General features: G+C 36.2%; 1 protein-coding gene across 9 annotated transcripts in view; it reads left to right on the top strand.

The window, feature by feature from the left end:
* The window catches only part of WRN (WRN RecQ like helicase), a 154,894-nt gene that overhangs the window by 83,461 nt on the left and 53,906 nt on the right, over nucleotides 1–17,527 (top strand). For all 9 annotated transcript variants that reach the window (XM_064585580.1, XM_064585576.1, XM_064585577.1 and 6 more), the window contains 2 exons: nucleotides 3,210–3,397; nucleotides 7,671–7,845. In XM_064585580.1, coding sequence (XP_064441650.1) covers nucleotides 3,210–3,397; nucleotides 7,671–7,845 — 363 coding nt within the window. The remainder of the gene's footprint in view (nucleotides 1–3,209; nucleotides 3,398–7,670; nucleotides 7,846–17,527) is intronic.

The raw sequence follows: 17,527 nt of genomic DNA, 5'->3' as shown, positions 1-17,527 counted from the left end.
GAAGCAGCATTCTAAACTGCGACCTTCTATAATGTTGGAGGTGAAAGATCGCATTTATGTTGATTTTTCATCATTTGCAGGTCATTGGCTTAGGGAGTTTCTAGTGGCAAGGGGGGGATTTTTAAGTTAGAACAGAGTCTAACATTGTGTAGCCCTCTACATCTCATATTTTAGTGAAAAAAACCAAGACCAAGAGAAGCCCTTGCCGAAGTCAGTGGCAAATCTGGGAGTCGTGACCATGGCTCTGGAATTCTTGTATAGAATTCTTTTCAGTTGTTGTGATAACAACATCGATGATAATTGAAACTTTTTAAATTTAATGATTTTATATATTTATTTGAGAGAGAGAGAGAGAGTGCGCGAGTGGAGGGGGGCAAAGGGAGAGGGTGAAAGAATCTGAAGTAGATTCCACCCTGGGCAAGGAGCCAGATGGGGGGCTCCATCTCACAATGCTGAGATCATGACCTGAGCTGAAACCAGGAGTCCCACGCTTAACTGACTGAGCCACCCAGGTGCCCCAATAGTTGAAACTTTTTGAGTGCTTACTGTGTACCATGCATCATGTTCAGCACATTACATGTTCTGTTGTTTTTTGGTCTTCACAATGACTTTACGAGATTGCTGTTATCATTGTCACTTTATAGATGAGGAAACCAGAGTTTGGAGAGTGAAATAACCAGCTAAAAATCTCACACCTAGTTAGCAACACAGGCAGGATTTGAACTCAGGCATCTGACTTTAAGCCAGTTATTTTTCACTACTGTGAAAAATCATTAGCTGTTCTATATTCAAGTTACTGTTTTGCTCTTTTGCCTGATCTTTAAATTAATTTCTTCAAGAGATATCCTGTTTCATGCTTATTTTATTTTCATAAGTACATTGCCCATCCACTCATACATTATACTGCTTAGAAGGGAAAAATGAAGGGGGGGAATTCAGAGGGGGAGACGAACCATGAGAGACTATGGACTCTGAGAAACAAACTGAGGGTTCTAGAGGAGAGGGGGGTGGGGGGATGGGTTAGCCTGGTGATGGATATTAAAGAGGGCATGTACTGAATGGAGCACTGGGTGTTATGCACAAACAATGAATCATGGAACACTACGTCAAAAACTAATGATGTAATGTATGGTGATTAACATAACATAATAAAATAAAAAAATGAAAACAAACCAAAGCCTCTTACTCTTTGTATCCTGAAAACTTCGGTCTTTCTTTGCATATGCAGTTAAACAGCAAGGATGCATTAAATTGTTTGAGTGAAGCACTTAAAATGATGAAAATGCTTTGTTGTTGTGAGGGTGAGAATGTGCATGTCCTAAGAGCTTCTAATATTTAAACTTTGTATATACGTATATATATACATGTGTATGTGTGTGTGTATGTATGTATCTATATGGATAAGCTTGTTTATATAAACTAACTTATCTATAAATTGGCCTATTTATAAGTTGTTAGGTAGGCACTCTAAATTCAGAGAACAGTCTGATTGAAAACCAGAAATCAATGAAGTTAATTTGGGAGTTTCATTTTTAAATAATGAAATTAAAATTTTTAAATAAATTTATTTAAAATATTTAAATAATACTTAACAATTTAAATAATTTCACAGAATTTAAGGGTAGAGAATGCAAAAATGCCAATTACCTGGTCACATTGGTTCTGATACCTTTTTCTTCCATTTAAAAAAAGTACTTCAGACTTAACTTTTTTACATGAGCTTTGAGATAATTTTTAATTCAGTAAAGCTATATTGATTTTAAAGATAGTTTATATTGTTAGTAAATTGCATCTTGTTTTTCAGATCCTGTAATTGCTTTTCGTACAATTGCACCTAAATTTTCACTTACATGGAAGATAATTGCTTAAACTGATTTGTGAGATAGGTGCATGGCATCTGAAGAGCTATTTTATGAGGATGTCATTTACTTTATTTGTAATAGACCACAAAAAGTATTTTAAGAAAGTTGTATTCTTGAATATAGAACAGCTAATGATTTAGGAACAACTTGAAGACTTAGTCCCTTTTTTCTGAATATAATAGCATAATTTATTATAACTCCCTGTGATAACAGGAGCAAAAATAATGAATCGAGTTTCATGGGAGGTATGTCATTATCCTAGTTTAGAATTTCTGAAAGGTTACATATTCATGTTTTTCCTAGTAATTGCCGTGTCTCCTGTTTTGGCTGCTAATCCAGTTAAGAAGTCTTTGCTAGACTGAAAATAGAACATGACTTGGTTGCTCAAGGAATCAATTAATAATGGATGTTTTATGTTATGCATTCTTATATATAGTATGCTGTGATTTAACTTAGTAAACTGGAGAGAGGTTATCCAGGTCATTAAGAGCTTTGCTTCAAGATCAGAGAAGCCATAAACCAATATCTTTAGTATAGAAGATAAAAAAAGACTTACTGCTTTGTATTGTTAGATTTTCAGTGAATGAAAGGGTTTATAATTTGTGAATTATAGATTAATAAAAAATAAGGCATAACATATCCCTCATTTGTATCAACACTATTATTAATATAATAAATATTAAAAATAAAAAATAGTAAATGGAGAGTTAGATAGCTAATAAGTAGGTAGATTGTATTTAGAAATCTTATGGATTTAGTGTTTTATTTAAACTTTCTGATTTTTTTTAAAAAATATTTTGTTTATTTGAGAGAGAGAATGAGATAGAGAGAGAGCATGAGAGGGGGGAAGGTCAGAGGGAGAAGCAGGCTCCCCGCTGAGCAGGGAGCCCGATGCGGGACTCGATCCCGGGACTCTGGGATCATGACCTGAGCCGAAGGCAGTCGCTTAACCAACTGAGCCACCCAGGCGCCCACTCTCTGATTTTTAAAAAGTAAATATTCTGGGGTGCTTGTGTGGCTCATTCGGTTAAGCATCTGACTCTTGATTTTGGCTGAGGTCATGATCTTAGGGTCTCAAGATGGAGCCCTGCCTCGGATCTATGCTGGGTGAGGAGCCTGCTTGAAGTTCTCTCTCCTTCTCCCTTAAAAAAAAAAAAAGATATTCCAAAGGCTGAGAAACAGGGAAGTAGGAAATTTTCTTCTTCTTTGAAAAAGAGTAATTTTAAAGTTGCATTTTTAACACTGTCCTCTTGTAGTTGTCATCCAGTCTGTTTGTAAGAAGGCAGTAGAAATGTTGGGAATTCATGAGCGCTCTCCTTTTTTAAAAATCAATTTCATTTCATTCAGGTTCCAATTGTTGCACTCACTGCTACTGCAAGTTCTTCAATCCGGGAAGACATTGTACGCTGCTTAAACCTGAAGAATCCTCAGATTACCTGTACTGGTTTTGATCGACCAAACTTGTATTTAGAAGTTGGGCGAAAAACAGGAAACATCCATCAGGATCTTGTCCAATTTCTTGTCCAAAAGACAAGGTTAGGATGCCATGGTTGACAAATTTTTGTTAACTATTTCCTTCTTTTTAAAAACTTGTTTTATTTATGTGTTTATGTATGTATGTATATATATATTTATTTACTTACTATTTCTAATGCATATTTAATATATTTCACATTCTACTTAGCTTTGGTTCAAGTCAAGTGTGATGTTATATAATCAAGACAGCGACTGAGAAAATAGCTTAATTCTGAAGGCAGAAAATAGTTCAGGTATTTTTGTACTTCATATCTTTGCTTGAACAGGACATACACCCTCTTTTTTTTTTTTTTTTTTTAAGTAAGCTTTATGCCCAACGTGGGGCTTGAACTCACAATCCTGAGATCAAGAGTCTAGTGCTCTACCTACTGAGCCAGCCAGGTGCCCCCTGCACTCTTAATAATTGACAAATAACAATAGAAACGGCTGAGTCTTTTATCTGAATTCTCTTTAGTTCACTAATTATATGACTAATTGAGTATTAGGGAATTTTAAAGGTCATCTTAATAATAAACATTTTTGAGCCCTTGTTATGTGCCAAGGACTATCCTAGGTGCTTTATAGTAATTCTTATAACTGCTCAGTAAGCTACATATTATTTTCATTTTCCTGAAGAAGAAGCTGTCACTAGTACTTTTTCCTGTTTCTTTGGTTTGGAGGCATTTTATATGTATGCTAAGAAGCTTTCCTTTGCCTTATTTCCCTGATCTTTCTCCTTGGTGAAAAGCTTATAACTTTCATGTTATGAAATGTGTTTTTAAGTCAGAATACATGAAAATAATGTTTGACCTACTAGCACAAACACAAAACAAGTCTAGGCAAATAGAGTTTAAATAACATCAATAGTATATTCCTGAAGGACTCTTTGGGTCCTTTAGGATGAATTTAAATGTAGGATTTGCTATTGGCGTGATTGTACTATATTGAGATTAAAACAAGAACGTAATGGGGGTGTCTGGTTGACTCTGACAGTAGAGCATGTGACTCTTGATCTTGGGATTGTGAGTTTGGGTGTAGAGATTACTTAAAAACAAAATCTTAAAAAAAAATAAAACAAGAAAGTAATGGGTATATTTAATATTCATGCTGCTCTGGTGATCTCTTCTAAGTGAATACTCATTGTACTTCACTTCCCTTGTGTCCTAGAGGGAAAACATTCTCTTTAAGAAGGTTGTTTATTCTATACTAGAGTCTTTTAACAGTGACATCATTATGTACTCCCCTAATCTTTGATCCTTTTCATTCCATATTATTTTAATCTCTATGGCCTTCCCCTAATAACCTTCTCCTTTCTGAAACTGTTTACCTGTGTGTGTGTGTGACATTGTGACATTTTATCTTTCTGACTATATTGTCCTTTTATGCTATCTTTTGTAAGTGTTTTCTTCTCACCCTGTTTCATGTTAATTCTACTAGTGGAGGTCTCTTAGCCTAGACTATTATCATCTCCCTTAACAGACCTCCCTCCTCCTCAGTGCTCCTTGCATTCTAGACACAATTTTCAGATTCATCATCCGAAAGCACATCCCTGAGGCTTGGCATTCCTCTCTGGTGCCTCTCTCTTTCCTGTGGACTAGCAGCCAGACTCCTTAGCCTAACATCCAAGACCATCTGATATTTTTATATTTGTGTGACAGTGCTTCTGAGAGCAAAGCAAGAAAGGTTTTGCCTCCATTTTTCAATCCTCCAAGAAGAGTTATGGTAGCAGCCAACCACTGCGAGTCAGATGTTTCCTGTAGATCTTAGGCAAATAGAAATTTTCCTCTTAATGAGCAATAATTAGATGGAGGGTAATTAAGACTTCAGAGTGTTGCCTTTTGTTTCTATTTCTTCCCTTTATTTAATTCTGCCATTTTTTTCTATTCATTGACCTAACATGTTTGTTAAATTCTGACCAAATTTGTTTTCTATATTCATGATATATTGAAATTGAAAAGACAGACCTTTATCACCCATCTAATTTAGTGGTTAGATGAAGATAGATTTCTTTCCCTTCAGGAAATTGTTGTGAGGAAATAACAATGTTTAGTAAACCAGTCGGTGTAGTAATGAATCCTTTTGTAATAGGGATTTTTACTCTTTTGATTTTTCTGGTAAGTTCAAACGTTTGTGTATTTTCTGCCTTTTTTTAATGTAAAAATTGATACGCAGTCTTAGTATCAATTTGAACACTATAGATGCATGTCAATTGAAGAGTACTTAGATCTTCTGGTTCTGTTTCTCATTTATCACTGTTGATGTTTGGGCACTGAGCTTCTTTTCTCTGACTGTACTGTGCAGATATGCACTTCCAGGTTTTGTTGTTAACTTTATACAGAAGTAGTTACAGAGTATATCCATATTTTAGGTGATATTTTCCTTTGATTTAAAGCGTCTTTGCTAAGATATATATTAAAATCTCCAATTATTATAGATAAATCTATTTCTCATTTAGTTCTGTCAATTTTTGTTTCATGTGTTAAAGTTCTGTTAATTGGTACATACACATTTAGGATTCTTATATCTTCAATAAATTGAAACTTTTATCATTATTAAGAAAAAGCGTTTTTGCTATCTTTCTGTGTAATGTGATTTTTAAAAATTAGGGCCCTAATATGTAGGATATTCACATTTTGGTGAACAAATTTTTCTTCTTTGAGAAATGTTTTTAAAATGATGATAGTTTTGTGAGGGGCGCCTGGGTGACTGAGCCAGTTTAAGCTCTGACTCTTGGTTTTGGCTCGGGTCATGTTCTCATGGGTTGTGGGGTCCAGCCTTCTGTCAGCCTCCAGGCTCAGCAGGGAGTCTGCTTGAGCTTCTCTCCCTCTGCCCCTCCCCCCACTCATGCTCCCTCTCTTTTTCTCTCTCTCTCAAATAAATAAATCTTAAAAAAAATAAATGATAGTTTTTGTGTATTTTTTTTTTTAAAGATTTTATTTATTTATTTGAGAGAGTGAGAATGAGAGACAGAGAGCATGAGAGGGAGGAGGGTCAGAGGGAGAAGCAGACTCCCTGCTGAGCAGGGAGCCCGATGCGGGACTTGATCCAGGGACTCCAGGATCATGACCTGAGCCGAAGGCAGTCGCTTAACCAACTGAGCCACCCAGGCGCCCTAGTTTTTGTGTATTAAAAATACTTTGTATTTTGTTCTCACTTCTTTAATTGATCTGCCGGGACATTTTGTTATGAAGCCCATTTGGTCACTATAAAAAATTGCTTTGAGTAGATTATTCAATAAAACTTGTGGAGTCAAATTACTGCCTATTTTTTCCCCTCTATTTAAGTTTTCAGTGACTTTTGCCATAGTCCTTCTTAAAGGTTTTAGATACAATAATTTTTTGTTTGCTTAGTATTTCGTAGTATGAATGTACATAATGATGAAAATTTATTTTTCACTATTATAGTTCTCTTGTGAATATTTGTATATGTGTCTTCTGGCAGATGTGAAAGTATATTTGTAAAATAAATTCCTAAAGTTGAAATTGTATCAGAATATATGCATTAAAAATTAAAGTTTTTCCAAACTCTAAAATAATACATTTTTTAATATTGATTAAGTCAACGTAAGTGAATGTATTTATGTAAATGAATTTATTGAGGAATTAAATAAATGTTCTATGGAAATCATCCTTGCATTTTTAATAAATAAGCACAGGTTTCTAAAACAGACTTTCAAACAGATGTTTTCTATAATAGTCTCAAGATTACTAGTAAATACTTCTTTAAACTATACAAATGATCTTTAATAGTACAGAAAAGTTACTGCTTTTTTAGTAAACATACATAGAAACTCAATTTTTTGATCATGAAAAAGAATAAGACTATTCTCCTATGTAAATGTTCACTTATCTTTCTAATGTAAATGAAGACTAATTCGTCATCTAGTGCTTTGCATTTCTAAAAGTATGGAAATTGCATTTCCAGTATCTTGTTTCTGTCAGGGCTTTTGCTTAAACTTGTCTCTGGTTTTGACTTTAATTTGAACAAAAGATGAGTCCAAGATGTTTGGGATTTAATATAATTTATTTCCACATTTGACTTTCCACATTTTTATGTAGTTAAATATATCATTGTTTTCTATATACTTTCTTTTTTTAGTGTTTTACTAAAAGGAAAATTAATTAAAATTTTTAAAAGTAAATTAAAATGAAATTAAAATTTTAAAAAGAAAGGGGAAATTAAATAAGATAAAACTCAAACTGGTTTTGAAAACTCAAACTGAAGCCTATATATTTATATGTTTGTTCTTTTGTTTTTTTGTGTGTGTTTTTTTGTTTGTTTGTTTGTTTTTAGTTCCACCTGGGAATTTGAAGGTCCAACTATCATCTATTGTCCTTCCAGAAAAATGACAGAACAAGTTACAGCTGAACTTGAGAAACTGAAGTTAGCTTGTGGAACATACCATGCAGGCTTGGATGTTAAATCAAGGAGAGAGGTTCATCATAGTTTCATGAGAGACGAAATTCAGGTGTGAAGATCCATCATCATTGCTCTCTATTCCCCATGGAAACAGATATTTCTCTAATATTTATTTGCCATATCTTTATTAACTACCTTGTTTGTGTTGAGTATAAAGAAGTTTCTCTCATAAAGGGAATTAATGTGTAATGTGGATGACAGATATGTGAGCAAACTATTGCAGATGAGTACAAATAGCAGGCTGCACAGAGTGCTTAGGTACATAGAGGAAGGAATGCTAGCTCTTAAGGTAGCTTCTGTTATGGTGATGAATCATCCAGGAAGAAGCAATTTGAGTGTAGAGTCTGAACAAGTAAATGGAACTTTGTCAAGTATGTGAGGCCAGTAGGTGATGAGGGAAAAGGGATTGGTTGTGGAATTCCAGGAAAAGGGACTAGCATGTGCAAAGACACAGTGGTATGAGAGTGCATACTGGGTTTAGGAAATTGGGAATAGTTTGGAATGGTTGGAGAGAAAGGAAGTGTGGAGTAGGATTGGTACAAAGTATAGGTGAAAAGGCAGGAGAACTGTTAGAGACTCCCAGGAAAAAGGTTGAATGGGTTGGTTGGCCAGGTTATGGAGGAGGGCCTTAAAACTTGCAAAGAGGCAGGCTGGGATTGATGTGATGTACCTGTAGTTTTTCTAAACTACATGAGGCTTAGAATTTTTATTTAAATTTTCATTTAATTTTTTAAGTCATTTTTATCTAATAGGTAAAATAAATCGAAGTAGAATAATTCTTGTTGAAGTTGACATGAGGGAGAGATCCAAGAGATCCAAGAGACTTCCAGTCTCCCAGGACAGTCCTTGGGGGTATCCTGTAATCCTCAGAGCTCCTCAGGATAGCGTTTGAAAACCATTATGACAGACTACTTTGTGTTTTTGAGCAAGAGCATAGTATTATAGAAACATTAGATTAGCAGCCCTAAGCAGGATTGATTTGAAGAAAGACTGAAGAAAGAAAGGGTTATCAGTGAAGTCACTGTGAACAGTGCTCCAGCTGAGATTCCTGTAACGATTGGAATCATGTAATAATTCCAATCTGAAGTGATTGGAATCCTAGTTTAGTGGGTGTCATGCAGAATATTTAGGAAGCATTAAATTCAGACCATGTTGGAAGGTTTAAATCAACAGCTTCACACTGTCAACATCCTATCCAAAATCTGTTACAGCAAGCCTGTGGACTAGGCCTCCCCCCAAATTAAGAGATGAACTTAACTTCTGCTTTGCATTTTCTGCTCAGTAGGTCTTCCATTTCCTTTCTGTCCAGCTCTGTAGTTGTTAACCACCCTCAAACCAACATTGTTCAAACAACCTACCTCAAGTATGGTTCATATGCACTGTCATGCTGTAACGCATACTTGCCTGAAAGCATCTATTCTTTTTCTTCCTCGTCTTTCCAAAGATAGGAACAGCTATCACAACTGCTTAGAATAGAGTTACCTAAATTCTTAAATGTTTATAGTTTTATTCTGTTATCTCAGGAGTTTGAAAATTATCAGATAAAATTTATTGGCTGTTGCTTACTGAATCTTAATTGATGTTTGAGCCATTAATCAAAGATTTCTTTCATCTCGATTTATTATTAATTACTCATTTAGGTAGAAACATCTGCAGATATGAAAGATTGCAAACTTTATCTGTTATGTTGTGATAGGAGACTTTGTTGGATGCATATGGTTTTGCTACCTACATTCAGCTTCAGTGAAACATTAATGCTTTGAAATATGGCTTTAAAAACCTCACAGTGATCACTAATGATACCTAATATCTAGAAAGGTGTATGTATGTATGTGCCACTATATTATCCCTTTCTGTGGCAGGATGTCAAAAAGTTTTATCCACATTATGAAAATTAATAAATTAATATTGATGCCGTCACCCTAACAACATCAAGGGTTCTGTTGTATCTGACAACTGGCCTCAATGTACGCCTTCTTTGCTATTAAAATAAATAATTCAGAAGCTTCACATTTGCATCAAAAGTTCTGACACCTTACCAAGGTGATGAAAATACATTTCCTCAACTATATAGAATAGTCTGGTGCTCTTGGAATTGATTACTTGCCATTGAATATTTATTGAGTGCCTACTGAATGCATACATGTATGGAATTCTAGATGTTCATTCTCCTGTTTTTCTGAAGTTGATTTATACTTTGGTGTGGGCCTAAAAGTAGAGCTCACCTCCCCAGCTCACCTCCCTAGTTCTTAATGTCTTGAATTGACTGATGCTTAGAATCTTAGTATTTTCTCTTTTATAATTTTAGAAAAAAAAATTTTCATATTTTTCTTAACCAAATCTAACCATATTCAGATGTAGATTTGCATTTTTAGACTGTGACCATTCATTCTTACTTTTAGTCCTGAGTTTTAGTTTCATGTTCTTTTGTATTTTATTTGCTTTTTTAAGGTCTTGAATTCTTTTCTTTCTGGGATGAGGATGTGAGTAAATTATTTGATAAAATACTTTATTTCACCTGAGAGTTTATAATGATATTTTGAACATCATGTCTGTAGAATAAGGTGATGTCATCTAAAAACAGTATCATAAAGAGGTACCTGGCCAGCTCAGTCAATAAAGCATGTGACTCTTCATCTCGGGGTTGTGGATTCCGAGCCCCATGTTGGGTGTAGAGATTACTTAAAAATAAAATCTTAAAAAAAAGCAACAACCCAGTATCATATGATGAAAATTAGATCTTTAAAGTTCTCACCACACACACATACACATACACACATACATACATACATACACACTTACAAATGGTAACCATGGGAAGTAATGGATGTGGTAAGTAACTTTATTGTGGTAATGATTTCACAGTGTATATGGATATCAAATTATTAGATTATGCATCTTAAACCTACACAGTGTTATATGTCAATTATATCCCAATAAAGCTGGAAGAAAATGGAATCAAATACATTTTAAAAACCTTAAAATTATGTTGCTTATTCACTTTCAAATATAGCAAAATGACCTAGTTTTATTCAAAGTTGTTTTTTTAAAGATTTTATTTATTTATTTTTAAAAGATTTTATTTATTTATTTATTTTTAAATTTTACTTTATTATGTTATGTTAATCACCATACATTACATCATTAGTTTTTGATGTAGTGTTCCATGATTCATTGTTTGCGTATAACACCCAGTGCTGTGTTCAGTATGTGCCCTCTTTAATACCCATCACCAGGCTAACCCATCCCCCCACCCACCTCCACTCTAGAACCCTTAGTTTGTTTCTCAGAGTCCACAGTCTCTCGTGGTTCGTCTCCCCCTCCGATTCCCCCCCTTCATTTTTCCCTTCCTACTATCTTTTTTTTTTTTTAACATATAATGTATTATTTGTTTCAGAGGTACAGGTCTGTAATTCATCAGTCTTACACAATTCACAGTGCTCACCATAGCGCATACCCTCCCCAATGTCTATCACCCAGCCACCCCATCCCTCCCACCCCCTGCCACTCCAGCAACCCTCAGTATGTTTCCTGAGATTAAGGATTCCTCATATCAGTGAGATCATATGATATATGTCTTTCTCTGATTGACTTATTTCGCTCAGCATAATACCCTCTAGTTCCATCCACGTTATTGCAAATGGCAAGATTTCGGTTTTTTGATGGCTGCATTATATTCCATTATATATATATATATATATATATATATATACCACATCTTCTTTATCCATTCATCTGTTGATGGACATCTTGGCTCTTTCCATAGTTGGGCTATTGTGGACATTGCTGCTATAAACATTGGGGTGCACGTACCCCTTCAGATCACTACATTTGTATCTTTGGGGTAAATACCCAGTAGTGCAATTGCTGGGTCATACGGTAGCTCTATTTTCAACTTTCTGAGGAACCTCCATACTGTTTTCCAGAGTGGCTGCACCAGCTTGCGTTCCCACCAACAGTGTAGGAGGGTTCCCCTTTCTCCGCATCCCTCTGTCGTTTCCTGACTTGTTAATTTTAGCCATTCTGACTGGTGTGAGGTGGTATTTCATTGAGGTTTTGATTTGGATTTCCCTGATGCCGAGCGATGTTGAGCCCTTTTTCATGTGTCTGTTGGCCATTTGGATGTCTTCTTTGGAAAAATGTCTGTTCATGTCTTCTGCCCATTTCTTGATTGGATTATTTGTTCTTTGGGTTTTGAGTTTGATAAGTTCTTTATAGATTTTGGATACTAGCCCTTTATCTGATACGTCATTTGCAAATATCTTCTCCCATTCTGTCGGTCGTCTTTTGGTTCTGCTGACTGTTTCCTTTGATGTGCAAAAGCTTTTTATCTTTTTTTTTTTTAACTGGCAGATAATTATTTAATAATTTGACTCAAAAAGTACAGGGCCAGCTACATTTCCTTTGGTCATACCTGTTTAATCATTTATTGACTGTGTAGTTTGTAGGATTGGCATTGTGTGAGAAAAGATTTATTTTTAATTTTTTAAATTTTTTTAAATTTTATTTTATTATGTTATGTTAATCACCATACATTACATCATTAGTTTTTGATGCAGTGTTCCATGATTCATTGTTTGCATATAACACCCAGTGCTCCATTCAGTACGTGCCCGCTCTAATACCCATCACCAGGCTAACCTATCCCCCTACCCCTCTCCCCTCTAGAACCCTCAGTTTGTTTCTCAGAGTCCATAGTCTCTCATGGTTTGTCTCCCACTCTGATTTCCCCCCCTTCATTTTGCCTTCCTGCTATCTTCTTTTTTTTTTTTAAACATATAATGTATTATTTGTTTCAGAGGCACAGGTCTGTGATTCAATAGTCTCATACAATTCACAGTGCTCACCATAGCACATACCCTCCCCAATGTTTTTATTTTGATGAAGTCCCAATAGTTCATTTTTGCCCTTGCTTCCCTTGCCTTTGGTGATGTAAGGTTGAAGAGGTTGCTGCCTGTGTTCTCCTGAAGGATTTTTATGGACTCCTGTCTCACATTTAGGTCTTTCATCCATTTTGAGTCTATTTTTGTGTGTGGTGTAAGGAAATGGTCCAGTTTCATTCTACTGCATGTGGCTGTCCAATTTTCCCAACACCATTTATTGAAGAGATTGTCTTTTTTCCACTGGACATCTTTCCTGCTTTGTCAAAGATTAGTTGACCATAGAGTTGAGGGTCCATTTCTGGGCTCTCTATTCTGTTCCATTGATCTATGTGTCTGTTTTTGTGTCAGTACCATAGTGTCTTGATGATGACAGCTTTGTAATAGAGCTGGAAGCCGGAATTGTGACGCCACCAGCTTTGCTTTTTTTTTTTTCAACGTTCCTCTTGCTATTCGGGGTCTTTTCTGGTTCCATACAAATTTTAGGATTATTTGTTCCATTTCTTTGAAAAAAGTTGATGGTATTTTGATAGGGATTGCATTAAATGTGTAGATTGCTCTAGGTAGCATTGACATCTTTACAATATTTGTTCTTCCAATCCATGAGCATGGAACGTTTTTCCATTTCTTTGTGTCTTCCTCAATTTCTTTCATGAGTATTCTATAGTTTTCTGAGTACAGATTCTTTGCCTCTTTGGTTAGATATATTCCTAAGTATCTTATGGTTTTGGGTGCAATTGTAACTGGGATCGACTCCTTAATTTCTCTTTCTTCTGTCTTGTTGTTGGTGTATAGAAATGCAACTGATTTCTGTGCATTGATTTTCTATCCTGCCACTTCACTGAATTCCTGTATGATTTCTAGCAATTTTGGGGTGGAGTCTTTTGGGTTTTCCACATAAAGTATCGTATCATCTGCAAAGAGAGAGTTTGACTTCTTCTTTGCTGATTTGGATGCCTTTTATTTCTATTTGTTGTCTGATTGCTGTGGCTAGGACTTCTAGTACTATGTTGAATAGCAGTGGTGATAGTGGACATCCCTGCCATGTTCCTGACCTTAGGGGGAAAGCTTTCAGTTTTTCCCCATTGAGAATGATATTCGCTATGGGTTTTTCATAGATGGCTTTTATGATATTGAGGTACGTACCCTCTGTGCCTATACTCTGAAGAGTTTTAATCAAGAAAGGATGCTGTACTTTGTCAAATGCTTTTTCTGCATCTATTGAGAGGATCCTATGGTTCTTGTTTTTTCTTTTATTAATGTATTGTATCACATTGATTGACTTGCAGATGTTGAACCAACCTTGCAGCCCAGGGATAAATCCCACTTGGTCGTGGTGAATAATCCTTTTAATGTACTGTTGGATCCTATTGGCTAGTATTTTGGTGAGAATTTTTGCATCCATGCTCATCAAGGATATTGGTCTGTAATTCTCCTTTTTGATGGGGTCTTTGGTTTTGGGATCAAGGTAATGCTGGCCTCATAAAACGAGTTTGGAAGTTTTCCTTCCATTTCTATTTTTTTGGAACAGTTTCAGAAGAATAGGTATTAATTCTTCTTGAAATGTTTGGTAGAATTCCCCTGGAAAGCCATCTGGCCCTGGGCTTTTGTTTTTTGGGAGATTTTTGATGACTGCTTCAGTTTCCTTAGTGGTTATAGGTCTTTTCAGGTTTTCTATTTCTTCCTGGTTCAGTTTCGGTAGTTGATACATCTCTAGGAATGCATCCATTTCTTCCAGATTATCTAATTTGCTGGCATATAGTTGCTCATAATATGTTCTTATAATTGTATTTCTTTGGTGTTGGTTGTGATCTCTCCTCTTTCCTTTGTGATTTTGTTGGTTTGGGTCATTTCTCTTTTCTTTTTGATAAGTCTGGCCAGGGGTTTATCAATCTTGTTAATTCTTTCAAAGAACCAGCTTCTAGTTTCATTGATCTGTTCTACTGTTCTTTTGGTTTCTATTTCATTGATTTCTGCTCTGATCTTGATTATTTCTCTTCTCCTGCTGGGTTTAGGCTTTATTTGCTGTTTTTTCTCCAGCTCCTTTAGGTGTAGGGTTAGGTTGTGTATTCGAGACCTTTCTTGTTTCTTGAGAAAGGCTTGTACTGCTATATACTTTCCTCTTAGAACTGCCTTTGCTGCACCCCAAAGATTTTGAACAGTTGTGTTTTCATTTTCATTTGTTTCCATGAATTTTTTTAATTCTTTAATTTCCTGTTGACCCATTCATTCTTTAGTAGGATGCTCTTTAGCCTCCATGTATTTGAGTTCTTTCCGACTTTCCTCTTGTGATTGAGTTCTAGTTTCAAAGCATTGTGGTCTGAAAATATGCAGGGAATGATCCCAATCTTTTGGTACCTGTTGAGACCTGATTTGTGGCCTAGGATGTGATCTGTTCTGGAGAATGTTCCATGGGCACTAGAGAAGAATGTGTATTCTGTTGCTTTGGGATGAAATGTTCTGAATATATCTGTGAAGTCCATTTGGTCCAGTGTGTCATTTAAAGTCTTTATTTCCTTGTTGATCTTTTGCTTAGATGATCTGTCCATTTCAGTGAGGGGGGTGTTAAAGTCCCCCACTATTATTGTATTGTTGTTAATGTGTTTCTTTGCTTTTTTTATTAATTGGCTTATATAATTGGCTGCTCCCGTGTTAGGGGCATAGATATTTACAATTGTTAGATCTTCTCATTGGATAGACCATTTAAGTAGGATATAGTGTCCTTCCTTATCTCTTATTATAGTCTTTGGTTTAAAATCTAATTTGTCTGATATAAGGATTGCCACCCCAGCTTTCTTTTGGTGTCCCTTAGCATGGTAAATGGTTTTCCACCCCCTCACTTTCAATCTGGGGGTGTCTTTGGGTTGAAAATGAGTCTCTTGCAGACAGCATATCGATGGGTCTTGTTTTTTAATCCAATCTGATACCTTGTGTCTTTTGATTGGGGCATTTAGCCCATTTACATTCAGGGTAACTATTGAAAGATAGGAATTTAGTGCCATTGTATTGCCTGTAAGGTGACTGTTACTGTATATTGTCTGTGTTCCTTTCTGGTCGATGTTGCTTTTAGGCTCTCTCTTTGCTTAGAGGACCCCTTTCAAGATTTCTTGTAGGGCTGGTTTCGTGTTTGCAAATTCCCTTAGTTTTTGTTTGTCCTGAAAGCTTTTTATCTCTCCTTCTATTTTCAATGACAGTCTAGCTGGCTATAGTATTCTTGGCTGCATATTTTTCTCATTTAGTTCTCTGAATCTATCATGCCAGTCCTTTCTGGCCTGCCAGGTCTCTGTGGATGGGTCTGTTGCCAATCTAATGTTTCTACCATTGTAGGTTATAGATCTCTTCTCCCGAGCTGCTTTCAGAATTTTCTCTTTGTCTCTGAGACTTGTAAGTTTTACTATTAGATGTTGGGGTGTTGACCTATTTTTATTGATTTTGAGGGGGTTTCTCTGTGCCTCCTGAATTTTGATGCCTGTTTCCTTCCCCAAATTAGGGAAGTTCTCTGCTATAATTTGTTCCAATATACCTTCCTCCCCTCTCTCTCTTTCTTCTTTTTCTGGGATCCCAATTATTCTAATGTTGTTTCGTCTTATGGTATCACTTATCCCTCGAATTTTGCCCTCATGATCCAGTAGTCATTTATCTCTCTTTTTCTCAGCTTCTTTATTCTCTATCATTTGGTTTTCTGTATCCTTGATTCTCTCTTCTGCCTCATTTATCCTAGCAGTTAGAGCCTCCATTTTTGATTGCACCTCATTAATAGCCTTTTTGATTTTGACTTGGTTAGATTTTAGTTCTTTTATTTCTCCAGAAAGGGTTTCTCTAGTATCTTCCATGGTTTTTTCAAGCCCAGCTAGTATATTTAAAATTGTCATTCTGAACTCTAGTTCTGACATCTTACTAATGTCCATATTGATTAAGTCCCTGGCAGTCGGTACTGCCTCTTGTTCTTTTTTTTGAGGTGAGTTTTTCCATCTTGTCATTTTGTCCAGAGGAGAACAGATCAATGAGAGAACAAAATGCTAACAGGGTAACAACGACCCCAGAAAAATATACACTAAACAAATCAGAAGAGACCTTCCAGAAAGTGGTCGCTTCTCTGTTCAGAGAGTTGCTGCTATTCTTTTCTTCTATCTCCTGTTGAGTTCGTAGGTGTTCAGAATGGTTTGATACCTATCTAGCTGAGTTCCTGGGACCAGATGAAATTTAGGTGTCCTACTCCTCTGCCATCTCACTCCTCCTGGGATCTTATGTCAAAGCACAGTACTACTAACCATCTACCTCATGACCCATTCGGCCCCATTGAATCAAAAATGCACTGGCTTCACAACTGTCCTCCTGGTCCAGCAGTGCTCCGAGGCTCAGATGGGGCAGGCGCGGTCCCCTCCCGGAGTTGCTGAGCTCTTCTCTACCGTCCTGCAGTGGTGGCCTCTCTCTCTTTCCCAGGAGTGGGAGGCTAAAGATTTTATTTATTTATTTGACAGAGAGAGACATAGCGAGAGAGGGAAGACAAGCAAGGGGAGTGGGAGAGGGAGAAGCAGGCTTCCCACTGAGTGGGGAGCCCGATGTGGGGCTCGATCCCAGAACCCTGGGATCATGACCTGAGCCATAGGCAGATGCTTAATGACTGAGCCACCCAGGCGCCCCCACTCAAAGTTTTTTCTTTTAGGATTTTATTTTTAAGTAATCTCTACACCCAATTTCAGGCTTGAACTCAGAACCCCAAGATCAAGAGTCACAACTCTACCGACTGAGTCAGCCAGGTGCCCCTCAAAGCTTTTTGTTAATAAATTTCTATTTTGATGGTTTTTTTCTCTCTCACTTTTCTTATACTTCCTTTTTATCTGTTCAGCA

This window comes from Mirounga angustirostris, unplaced genomic scaffold (assembly GCF_029215605.1).
Source record: "Mirounga angustirostris isolate CCGP_5_RB_7025 unplaced genomic scaffold, mMirAng1.0.hap1 SCAF_2, whole genome shotgun sequence".
NCBI lineage: Eukaryota > Metazoa > Chordata > Mammalia > Carnivora > Phocidae > Mirounga > Mirounga angustirostris.
Note: the sequence above shows the minus strand (reverse complement) of the source record. Positions and strands in the feature narration are given on the sequence as shown.